We start from the raw sequence: 12,883 nt of genomic DNA, 5'->3' as shown, positions 1-12,883 counted from the left end.
AAGCTATTTAAAAATAGCAATGCCCTGGGTCTAATAACAGAGACTCTGACTTAATGGGCTAGGACTGACACCCGGTGTCAGTCCTTTTTTGTTTTTCAAGCTCTCCAGGAAATTTCAATATGCAGTCAAAATGAATGACCATGGGTTAAAGAAAGGAAGGAGTCCCTTATCTGACAAGAATTTTGGCAGGAAGTTAGAGAAAACCTGACCAATTCCATGAGGGAAGTGGGGAGGGTGCACCTGCCTCGACCTAAACAACAAACCTCAGCCCAGCGGACGGGCGGGTGGGTGGGTGGGCAGGCGGACTGACGGACGGGGACACAGACACACACAGAAGAAAAGTCATCCTGAATGGAAAGACTGAAAGATCAAGTTTGGGGAAGGAGGCCGTCAGGAGTTTCTGTGGTGGGCAGCACACAACCCAGGAGACTGTCCCAGAAGAGCGACTCCCTCCATCAGAGACAATCCCTGTGGAGGACCCCACAGCCTCAGCCCAGGGCCAGGACCCAGAGCTGCCGTGTGCTCCGCCGAGCGTGAGCTGGCAGCCACACAGAAGGTGCGACGGCACTGGGGGCGACTCTGCTGCCGCGGTGTATGTGCGCGGGCGTGCGCCTGCCCCGTGTCACGTCCCCTCCCCACCCCGAGGGGTTTTGTTTGCTTCTTAAAATGTGTGTGAGTGCACTGCTCCTGGTAAGTCCTCTTTAGGCAGAGGTGACAGCGTGACAGGAGAGACACCACCGCACAGCACTGCTTCATCACTCGAGAGCGTCCCCTCTGCGGGGTGCTCCCATGGGTGACCTTTGGTCTTCCCGCTGGCTGAAGGATGCTGTCCTCCACACCCCGCACACTTCCCTATATGCCTCCTAGCTGAGGTCTTTCTGCGTTTGGAACTGTGACTGCCTGTAGGCTACAGTAAAGTTTTGTGCCAGACAAAATCAGAATGACACACAAGTCTCTCCTCGGAGCCTAGAAATAGGGTGGTGCCTTAAAAAGGAAAAGGTCAAAGGGGGCGGAGGGAGAGAACGGGAGGAAGACATAGTTCAGGAGAAAGCGCCTTCTGAGCTCCATCTAAGTCATCATGCAGCATAGCGACAGAGTGAGAGGAAGACATAGTTCAGGAGAAAGCGCCTTCTGAGCTCCATCTAAGTCATCATGCAGCATAGCGACAGCAGTGTCTGGCCGGCAGGTTAATAGCTGGCTGACCACACAAAGGTTTCAAGGTCAAGGGGACTGGGGTTAATAGTAAATCAAACCCCAAACAAAGAGCCACAGCCAGATGAGATAGGTGGGGGTGGCTGGTTGGGAGCTGCATCAGAGCAGCTTTTCAGAAGAGCAGGGAGGACTGGTCCAGGCAGGGTGCACTGGCTAGGAGAGACGAGTGTTTGCAGACTGTGAGCACTGTCCCGGGTCCGGGTGAAGGGGAAGCCTATGAGAGAGGGAACGAAGGGGAAAGCAGTACAGCGGAGGCCCTTCACGGTCCTTCCAGTCTGGCCCAGACTTCCCCAGACACAGCAGCAGCGCCACTGAGGGCCGAAGCCCCTGGAGGAGGTTCTGCCTCTAGCACTGCACATCATCAAGTGGTGCTCTGGTCTGCCTGGCTCGCTGCCCTCTCTTAAAAAGTAAACAGGAAGACAGGACTGACAACACCGCTGGTGGCGCGAGTGCTGGAAGAGGGGATCCTGACGACCATCTGCCGGCGGGGCAGTCTAGTCAGTCGCCTTAGATGATGAGTCGGGAGGAAGCTCTAAGCACTAGCCCAAGCTTTCCACGTGCTCCAGAAGTGAGAGACCAGCCACGTGGGCTGAAAAAAAGTAACGCTTTGCTCCTGGAAGAGGTGGGTTAGACAGGAGACTACCTCTGGAGCAGAAATGAAGAACCACGCGTGGACTACGCCAAGCCCACACCAAACATACTGCACTCTCTCGGGGAGTCAATCACTAGGTCGTGTGTAGGAGAAACAAACACTGGCTAGCAGAGGTGTGTGTGTGTGTGTGTGTGTGTGTGTGTGTGTGTGTGTGTGTGTGTGTGTGTGTGTGTCTCTACCAGGGCTTCTAGAGCAGGCGTTACGGCACCATCTCTAGAGACCTGTGAGAATCCAAACGCGTGTCCGTTGCCCGATCTACTCAGAAATGCTTCTTCAAGTGCGCCTCTGAGGAATGAAGGGAGCAGTGCAGCTCACTAAGAAGCTCTCTCTAGCTGACGAATTACCTGTCCAAAGGAGCCTTTGCCTATTAAGGAGTCGATTTCGTAGCGGTCCATCCACTTCTCTCCGTTCTTCACGATGTAGTCATAGTTGTCGTCATCATAGCCATCATTGTAAACCTTCCGTTCCTTCTTGTGACTAGAATCGTCTCCCTGGCCCTGTTGGTGTCGTCGCTTCTTTTTTGCATAGTAAACCTGGAACCAAAGCGTGGTGGTGACAATGTAACTGAAATTGTTATGGGGGCTGCAAGAGGCAGGCATGTGTATAAGGAGTCTATCTTCTGCTACCAGCAGGGACTCTATACAAGTTTGTTCTTAGCAGCAAATACTAACAATGATATACAGGCTTCTATTTCGGCAACCAGGAAAATACATCAACAGGGAAATTCACTTTAAAATGGCATGTTTCCATATTTTTATAAATAGGAAGTGGAAAGCGACTGGTACAATCATCGTGATGCAAGAAGAGCGGCAGCTCTGCATGCGCACACACATTCATTTACTTGCTGCCCCAGGCTGTCGCCGGGCCCGGCGCCTGCGCTATGAATCCACTGCTGCTGGAGCCTTTCTTTTTTTTCCCCATTTTTGTTGCCCTTGTTGTTATTATTGTTATTGATGTCGTTGTTGTTGGATAGGACAGAGAGAAATCGAGGCAGGAGGGGAAGACAGAGAGGGGAGAGGAAGATAGACACCTGCAGACCTGCTTCACCACTTGTGAAGCGACCACCCTGCAGGTGGGGAGCCGGGGGTCTGAACCGGGATCCTCACGCCGGTCCTTGCGCTTCGCACCACGTGTGCTCAACCCGCTGCGCTACCACCCGGCCCCCCTAACATTTAATTTTAATTCTACGATATGGTTTATATGCAGTGAGGTGGATAGGTGGGTCCTAATGTATAACTCAAGTGATTTTGAAAACTGTAAGTATAGACATCATCAACAAATGCCAAACAAAATAAAGGACATTTTATCTCTGCATATTCAAGGTCCCTCCTGCCTTACTGCTGGTCAGTCCCAGTATTATCTTTGATCTTATGGCACAAAGTGTGCAGAAAGCCAATTCAAGTGTATGTGAACTGGTATTTTCTCAGGAACCTCTGAGACATGCCCAGCTGGTAAGCCAAAGCTAACAGGAAAGGCCTAAGCCTTGTAGCTGACCACAAACTAAGCTTCTGGAGAGCTTCCTCTTTTGTCTGTCTCTCCGATGTAGTAGCATCTAAGAGCAGTAAAAGAAAATAGCAGGTAGGCTAGGCAAGAGTCCGAGAGACTGGGAACTAACTTCGTAGAAAGCATTTATCGCACTGCCTAGAGTAACGTCAAAAAAGCTCTCTTTTACAAGGTGACAAGATAGTTAAAAACAGGTTTCAACCAAGTGCTTGTTAACAACAGGGCAACAGTAGCTGTGTAAAGAATCTGCCGGCTACCTCCTAACAACCAGAAGTTGCTTGGGGGCATTTTTGCCATGGTTCTGTATCAAAGCTAAACTGGAAACATTCTTCCCTCTGGTTCACTCTTTCCACACCGCCACACTCCTGTTGTCTCAGCACGGACTTGAGACAACACCAAATGCCACGCGACTACACGTGTGTGACACCTGTCCAGTGAAGTGGCTCTCCACCTGGCAGAGGTTAAGCACGTAGTGGGATGGGCCGAGCAGTCCCACTGGAAGAGGCAAGAGCACCAGTGTGTCTGCTCTTTTCTAGAGAAGTTCACTGACTAGCTGATTACTCAGCGGGAGCTGAGGTTATCTAGAAGCAAATGGTAATTCTGCCAAAGTCGGAGACACCAGAAAAATATTACAAGATAATCATCTGTACATACATATTCTTTTTTCTTATCTGTATTTACACTGTCTGCAAATCATCGGCCCTTCAGAATAGTTATCAATATGCCAATCATGTCCATAATAACTTTATCTTGTGCTCTTTGCTGCAAGATGCTATTAAAACAAAGCAATCGTCTTACCTCATTAATATGCTTGTATGTTTTGATCAAATCTACAGAAAGTTTTCTCAGGGGAGCAGTTGCTGGGTCACGGAAGGTTTGGGGCATCCGCCTCTGTAACATGACAATATCAGGCATCACCTTAAATAGACAGAAAAGACTAGCACTTTAAATACATATTGCACTGGTAGAATGCCCTCTTCTCTAACCCTGTACAAGTCTGTGATTTAAAAAGACATCTAGGATACATTATAAGGTGAAATATTATTCCTCAGTTATCTCTTTCAACTGGATCCCAATGAAGACAATCACTGGAACAAATAAATGAAATTAGAAAAAGATGATGGGACGATGATGGTGATATGCTGCCAATGAGATCAGGAGATATTAATATGTCCAGCTGTCTGAGGCATCCAACCAAACTCCCAAATTAAGCAGCAGAATTACCGCGAGACCCCCATCTTGTGTACCCCAGTAGACGGTACACAAGATGCATGTGGCCCGAGGGAGACTCCCCACCGCACAACTCTCCTAGGACACATTCCTCCTCGGTGATTCCCAAAGCCTGGTGCAGACAAGCCAGCCGTCATGGGAGACTTCCTGCATCCCAGACAGGCGAGGTGAGCCGCACCAGAGAGAGGAGCTGGGCTGGAAGCCCACTCCTGCCTGCGCCACAGCAGCGCAGTGCCAGCACGGCCCGGACACAACTGCTGCCTCTGCCCGCTAGCTAGGACAAGATCCCACTCACTGCTCTTGCCTGCGGAGTGACGTCCGCCCCTGCCTGGTCACCTCCACAGCACTTCTCACCACTGGACGGACACCTGCTCACTGCTAAGTTTCTTTTCTCCTTCCCCTCCCTCCACAAGGAAGGCTCCCTGAGGGCAGGGACTCTTTTCAATGGTACGGTCCTCTTGCCTCAAACAGCGCTGGGCACGTAGCAGGTGTTTGGTCACATGTCTGCTGAGTCAGCAAACTGATCCCCAAACTGTTGCCCTCTTACGAGCAGCTCACTGCAAACAGCCTCCAGAGGAAGCCTTAGAGTTAGTTCATGAAAACTGCTCCACACTCCATGGGCTGCCCCCATGCCCAGTCCTGAGCCATCCAGTGAGCAGAGAGGGTTCAACTGTGAAGACCTGCCAGGGGAGCAGGGGCACACGTGTCGGCGTCACACATCCCAGCAAGACTGAGAGCAGTGTGCCCAAGACCCTGGCTGGTCTGCGTCCTCTGCCCAACACCCATGCGCCATGCCTCAGGGAGGGGATTCCCCCGGGCTTCTGGGAATCTGCAGCATGGCCACAGTATCCAATCACTAGCACCAGCCTCCTGGCTTCCTGTCTAGCTCTCCTAGATCGTTTATGCCGGGAACGCCTGCGAACCTTCTCAAAGTACATCTGGGCCAACTGCAAGGGCAGGGAGACAACGCCTCACAGGAAACAGCAGAAGTGCAGGGAGGAAGAGCCAGGCTGAACATGACCTTCACTAACAAAACAAAGAACAGTGAATGAAGATGGAGTGAAGCGACAGGGTCCTTAGTGGAAGCGCTCTTCACTTCACACTGCTAGTCAATGTTCTCCTCTGCAGCTTCACCCAAATCCAAGAAGCTGCTGCCCAGCTAGTAAATTCACTGACTACTAACTTATGTTTTCCTAAAGTTCATGCTACACGCTATTTTAACAGGGTTTTTTAATTATTTTTTCACATTTTACGGTGAGCTACTTCGCTCCCCAGGCATTTCAGCATCCCTCACAGAACCTCAGGAAAGCGAGCCATGCTCCTGTCACTATTTGAGAGAAAACCCCACGTTTCTGATATTAGCTCCAAGTCTGAGAGATGAGGGAGACCACAGGCCTCACTCTGAACCACAACTCCAACCGGGAGCTCCCGACCCACGGCAGGCCTCTGCTCTATTGGTGTGCTTGTGTCACTTTAGGGGCACTTGTTCGGCAACATATTTCCATCACACACAATAAACATCACTAAAACCAGCATGGACGCACTCGTTAAAATTAGCACACTGGTGTATCCCACCGAAGTCAAAGACTCTGCGGTGGGGTGGGGGTTCAGGTCCTGGAACATGATGGCAGAGGAGGACCTAGAGGGAGTTGAATTATGTGGAAAACTGAGAAATGATACACATGTACAAGCTACTGTATTTTACTGTCGACTGTAAACCACTAATCCCCCAAAAAAGAAAAATAAGTAAGTAAATAAAGCAAGGAAAAGGGAAAAAACACTAGGATTCTTATGCCCTTTCAAAAATAAATAAATAACTAAAAGTGTCACCAAACTGTATTTGAATTTTTTATTTGTCCATTTACAAAATGCCGAATCCACCTAATCAAGAAAACAGTCGAGTGTAACTACACTCATGAAGTCGAAAACAGTCTGAGTGTAACTACACTCATGAAGTCGAAGACAGTCTGAATGTAACTACACTCATGAAGTCGAAAACAGTCTGAATGTAATTACACTCATGAAGTCGAAAACAGTCTGAGTGTAACTACACTCATGAAGTCGAAAACAGTCTGAGTGTAACTACACTCATGAAGTCGAAAACAGGCTGAATGTAACTACACTCATGAAGTCAAAAACAGTCTGAATGTAACTACACTCATGAAGTCGAAAACAGTCTGAGTGTAACTACACTCATGAAGTCAACTCTGCATCAGGGGTCAAACTTGGGGGAGGGTGCTACTAGTGCTTGGCACTTCACAAAAATAGCCTCTTCCACCCTGACACTGGGCTAAACTCTACTGTGCTCGCCAGCTCACAACACCCCCCCCACACACCCTAAGGCCCTTTGTTGTGGGGACAAAATAAATAAACCAATAACCCACAAGAGAACATGCTTTACCGATAAGACAAACCTATTAGGTAAGTCTACCTAAAAGCTTACTTTTAAAAAATATTTCTAGCAAAAGATGATACTATTTCAGAGGGTGTCTACATATATAAACCAAATGCATTCTCTATCTATTAAAAAAAAAAAGCAGGCCTTAAAACCAGCTGATTTTCAGTGCTTCAAAATAATACCTTGTACACAAATGGTACACAAAACATTTTATGGAAAGAACAAATTAATTTTACAAGTTAAGTACTATTTCCTTCACTTAATTTTCACTGCGATTTCACATTAAGTAAGCAATCTGTCTTTTATTACTGTGTTGCCACAAACACTCTGATGCTCAGCTACATACTTACAGACGGGCTGGAGGCCAGCCTGAGCACACACTCCTCTCCCCCCTCAGCAGGAGGGAGCCCCGAGCTCACCAAGCTGCAGGTGGCTCGTCTCTCTCACCCCAGCCCTGGCTCAAATCACACAAAAAGGAAGGAAAGCAGGGAGTCGGGCGGTGGCGCAGCGGGTTAAGCGCAGGTGACGCAAAGCGCAAGGACCGGCGTAAGGATCCCGGTTCGAGCCCCCGGCCCCCCACCTGCAGGGGAGTCGCTTCCCAGGCGGTGAAGCAGGTCTGCAGGTGTCTATCTTTCTCTCCTCCTCTCTGTCCTCCCCTCCTCTCTCCATTTCTCTATCTTATCCAATAACAACGACATCAACAACAATAACTACAACAATAAAACAAGGGCAACAAAAGGGAATAAATATTTTTTTTTTAAAAAGGAAGCAAAAGGGAAGTTTCGCAGCAGAGGCACCATCTTGCTGGTGCGGCTCGCGGGTTCCAGGCTCGAGAGAAAGCCGCACCCACAAGCCTTTCTGTGTGAAGACACGGGGGGGCACGGGGACTGGGTGCGGGCACACCTGGTTGAGCGCACACGATAGAATGCGCAAGGACCCAGGTTCAAGCTCCCAGTCCCCACCTGCAGGAAGAAAGTTGTACAAGAGGTGAAGCAGGGCTGCAGGTGTCTCTCTGTCTCTCACCCCCTCTATCCCTCCCTTCCCTCTCTATTTCTGACCGTCTCTACCCAATAAATAAATAGATAATTTAAAAAAAATTTTTAAAGACACAGGGCACAAAGGAATCAGTGGCATGCACCATCCACTCAAACCAGACATGGGACTACAACCGCCGCCGCCGCCACCACCCCCCCCCCCAAAAAAAAAAAAAAAAGAATTCCAGGATTTTGTTCAAAAACCGTTTTGTCCCTTAGTAGTACCTCTTTGTTCACTTCATATTCACCTCATACTCTGATCAGAATCACTATGCCCTGTTGTGGGAGCTGCAAAGAAAGCTGAAACCTGGATCCACAGCAGGGGAGTCACTGGACAACTCCGAAAAGCCCTGCGGAGAACAAGCCCAGAGAGACTCAGCACTTGGAAACATCAATGGCGCTTCCTACACTTAGTTGCCCTACATCTCTCGCTCCCTAAGTTGATCTTTTGGCTTAAATTTGTACAAAACACACTCAACTAGAAGAGATCAACTGACCCAAAAAAAAAGAAAAAAAGAAAAGAAAAGAAAAGTTCATGTTACCTCGTTTCAATTTGCTTATACAATAAACGCTGTTTGAAAGATACTTAAGAGGATGATTGACCAGGAAAGATGTAACTCAAATAGTGAAATTCTGGGCAGTGAGGTCTAGAAGGTCCTGGAGGTCGGAGTGGGAGCGTCTGGTCTAAGGTCCACATCTTACTTATTCAAGGAACAAAGAATCCATATGAGCTGACTGAAGTCACACAGGCAGATCATGAACCCAGACCCTGGCCGAAACTTAGGACGTGCAGGCAGCATCATGTCAGCGTACAGCTTTAGTGTTTTACACGAGAGACATTACAAAAGATCTCTTCTTATTAGGATGAGAGATCTCTGGGGCTTGATAACAATATTTGGTTAAATATTATTACTTTATAGTCAGTCTCTATGGTATACATCTTTTAAAACACTGTACAGCATTTAATGGAAATACTAGGTGAAGTATCTTTTATTTAAAATTAAACATGAAATAAAAGATGCTCTTTGTATCTAAAAAAGGTCACTTGCTAACTAAATTACCTGCTGCGATAACAGCCATAAAAAACTACTACTACGAAGTGTGCGCCAGTCCTCCGCAGACTCCAGGTGCTTTCGGGCTGAAAGGGCAGTGTATCTATCTAGAGCGAGAGCAGGCTGGAGCAGAAGCCAGTCTTTCTCCTCCTTACACACTGGGAGAAGTGACCAATGCAAGCGCAGCCCCTTCAGCTCTACAGCATGTTAAAAATAGATGCACCACCTAACAGGCCGCTTGTGAACAAGCAGGAAAATTGAGCACAAATACATTTTGCTTCTATTTTTTTTTAATATTTATTTAACCTCTTTTGTTGCCCTTGTTTTATTGTTATAGTTATTATTGTCTTTGTTATTGATGTCGCTGTTGTTGGATAGGTCAGAGAGAAATAGAGATGGGGAAGACAGAGGGGGGAGAGAAAGACAGACACCTGCAGACCTGCTTCACCGCCTGTGAAGTGATTCCCCCCCACCCAGGTGGGGAGCCAGGGGCTCGAACTGGGATCCTTATGCCGGTCTTGAGCTTTGCGCCATGTGCGCTTAACCTGCTGCGCTACCGCCCGACTCCCATACATTTTGCTTCTATAAGGCACAATGCAAAGGACGGTTGTGCTGTTATTATTTTCTGGATGTCCAGAGAGCTCTCTTCTGGTATAAAATCAAATAATTTCCACACCTGAACAACCTGGCCCAACAGTTCCATTTCTCAAACACACAACTTCTCAAGTTTCCACATAATGTGTGAGCTCTGGCATAATCCTCCTCATTGGCTACTCACTTGAAAATGGTACTGAAATGTGGCGTACATTTGACAGATGTGAGGCCAGCTAATCTACTAGCAGAATCTTCTTACAATGTATACCAGGGCGCCCAGAACAAGGCTACTTACTGTAGCCAGGTGCTCATCTAAACCACAAGTCAGTGAATCAGAGCAAACACATCTCCTTCAGATCATCCAGAAGAAATAGCTTTGGGCTGGCGACAGCTCACTTGGATCGTGTGTTGCTTCCCCGTCTGTGCAACACAGACCAGCTCCCATCACCACCCACACTGAAGGAGGTTTTGGTGTTGTGGCTTCTTCCCCTCTCCCTGTCTCTATCTTGAAAATAAATTTTAAAAATTAGCCTAGAGCAGGGGAGGCCCAGAGATGACCCAAAATGAGTATTTCTAAGATCCAGGAAAAATATAACAACAGTTAACACAACAGACTCATGCGCCAGAGGCCCCAGGTTCAATCCCCTGCACCACCATCGCTGGAGCTGACTAGTGCTCTGTAAAAACAGAATAAACAGAAGTGGTCCAGGAGGTGGTATACTGGTTAAGATGTTGGACTCTGAAGAGTGAGGTACAATCCCTGGCATTACATGTGCCAGAGTGATGCTCTGGTTCTCTCTCGCTCTCTCATGAATAAAATCAATAATAATAATAATAGAGACTGGGGAGACAGCATGATCCTTCAGCAAAGACTTTCATGCCTGAAGCTCTGAACTCAAAGGCTCAATCCCCAGCACCACCATCGGCCGGAGCTAAGCAGTGCTCTGGTCTTCCTTTACCTCTCTCAATAAAATGCAATATTAAAATATATTTTAAAAAATAATAATAGAAGAGGTGAAATATTTCCACATGCCCCCAGGTTTTGATCATCCTATGATATGTCAAAGACCTAGACCAAGTGAGGAGCACTTTGGCGGTGGATGTGGTGTGGAACAATAACCATAAGCTTACAATCTTATAAGCCACTGTTAGTCTCAAATTAAAAAGGAAAGGGGAGGGAGGGCTCGGCAGTGGTGCACAGGCTAAATGTCTATGTTGCAGGGCGTAAGGACCTGGGCGCAAGTCCCTAGCCCCCACCTACAGGGGAAATGCTGAAGATGTCTCCGACTCCCCTGTCCATGTCAATCTGTCTCTATCCAATAAATAAATAAAGGGGGACTCGGTGGGACAGACAAAATTTCTAAGCTTACTAAGAAGCCACTTAGGTACTTGTCACACACATTCTGGTGGAGAAAGAAACTTGACTAGAACTACAGTGAGTTTAAAAAAAAAAAAAATCACCCCAAACCAGAAGTCAATGTGGTGGATGCAGTTGACTTCAGGAAGATACGAAAATATACATGCATAGTACCCCCCGTGCAAGAGGGGGTGGGAGGGAGAGGGAGAGAGGGGGGAGAAAGTACACGTACGTGCACACTCAGGCACACGGGCCTCGTCCCCTCTATTCTCCCCACCCGTCAAGGGAAATAATGACTCTCTGGTTTGAATATCAGACTGAACAACAGGGTTAGTTCACATGATACTTTCTTAGTTTCAGGAGTTTCATGCTTACTTTTATAAAGATATTTAAAAAGCACTTTTTGACAGCAGAAAATCAGCCCTCTAAGTCTGCGCTCCTAGCCTACATACTTGCTCCCGTGTGACTTGTATCTTTCTGCTTCTTGCCCTTTCCATGATATAAGTCTTGCTTCTTTATTTTAACTAGCATACCTCAGATGGACCCTCTCTCCTCCCTGTCACAGAAAGAGAAAGCGGGGTTTTATCGGAGCATTTAAGTGACAGGCAACCCCGCAGACTCGGCGGTGCAGACCACACACTTTTCCTGTCAGCCCCGAGTTCCGTGTGAAAGGGTCAAGCGCTACAGCTCCCGCCACAAGAGCAGCACCGCCGTTTGAACGGCCGGGCCTGATTCATCGAGAGCTTACCTGGTTAGTTAGAGGTTGTTGAATCGGGTCAGCGTAAGATAAGGCAGAGACCTGCTGGTCACTTATGTTTGGCTGGCGACGGTCACTGTACTGATGAGAATGGGGCATCTGTCCAGCCATCTGAAGGCCAGCAGCATGGAATGAAAATGACGGTGCGAGCCGAACAGATGAAGGTTTGCATGCTGAAGTCTCTCCTCCTGCAAGAAGACGAGAAGTAAGGTTCAGAGGATGTTGATTTCTTCACCTAGGAGTCCTTTACGAATGTGCAGCCACACTAAAGCCGCTCAGGCAACAAACAAGAACATATCTAACAACTACGTATGAAACTGTACAAATACGGGGATCAAAACGAAGACAGATGTGTAGATCAGTCTTGAGAGACTCTTAAGCAAGTCTTTTTGTAAAGCACCAACAGAAAGAACTCTTAATGCTTGTTTTCACAAGTGAGACCTTGTCAGTTGACAAATCGGAGCTCAGAGGCGCTGCTCTGCGCTGGCCAGGGGTGTGGCAGGCGGCACTTCAGCACTTCTGGCCCGGGATGTGTGGCGCAGTGCGGCGCAGGGCGTCACGTCACCGGCACAGGAAGCTGGGTTCCTCCCTACCCCTCAGCACAGCAGCAAGACACTGGGGCAGGCTACTTACCGCACCACTGAGTGAAGTCGACACGGACCCACCCTACAGCCAGGACCATGGGCACGGTGTTCGCCACAGAAATGAAAAGAGAACACTTTGGTCCGTAATGGTATTTAGTGGCTGACCACTGCAAGACCTAGTGTCACATGGTAGATGCTGTGACAAGGTGTCATGTCAGTCCCCTCCCCCATGGAGGGAAAAGTGCCCCAGAGTAGTGAAACACATGTGTACGGCCCCAGCTGCACCCAAACTAAATAAATGAGCAGGTAAGTGTAACTTTTCATCCTATGTTTAAACACATTTTTAGTTATAGTCTAAAGTCAAGACAGTGTTATGGCCCTAGTCACCAAACGGCCAGACCAGTGTTCAGCACCAACATACAACTGTCTAAAGTCCAGTCTTTCAAACACTTAACAGTTTTGGCCCAAAACTGAAGAGCAGAGCTGAAACTTAGGCTCTGTGGCCTTGGG

At 48.0% G+C, this 12,883-nt stretch overlaps 1 protein-coding gene across 4 annotated transcripts in view; it reads right to left on the bottom strand.

Moving 5' to 3' along the window:
• Positions 1-12,883, bottom strand: part of DYRK1A (dual specificity tyrosine phosphorylation regulated kinase 1A) — a 131,552-nt gene that overhangs the window by 26,644 nt on the left and 92,025 nt on the right. For 3 of the 4 annotated variants that reach the window (XM_060198694.1, XM_060198692.1, XM_060198695.1), the window contains 3 exons: positions 11,781-11,977; positions 4,166-4,285; positions 2,209-2,397 (listed from right to left, as the gene is read on the bottom strand). In XM_060198694.1, coding sequence (XP_060054677.1) covers positions 2,209-2,397; positions 4,166-4,285; positions 11,781-11,900 — 429 coding nt within the window. In that variant the 5' untranslated portion in view covers positions 11,901-11,977. The remainder of the gene's footprint in view (positions 1-2,208; positions 2,398-4,165; positions 4,286-11,780; positions 11,978-12,883) is intronic. The other variant, XM_060198693.1, reaches the window with a different exon arrangement.

Source organism: Erinaceus europaeus, chromosome 9 (genome assembly GCF_950295315.1).
Source record: "Erinaceus europaeus chromosome 9, mEriEur2.1, whole genome shotgun sequence".
In the NCBI taxonomy this organism is placed as follows: Eukaryota; Metazoa; Chordata; class Mammalia; order Eulipotyphla; family Erinaceidae; genus Erinaceus; species Erinaceus europaeus.
Note: the sequence above shows the minus strand (reverse complement) of the source record. Positions and strands in the feature narration are given on the sequence as shown.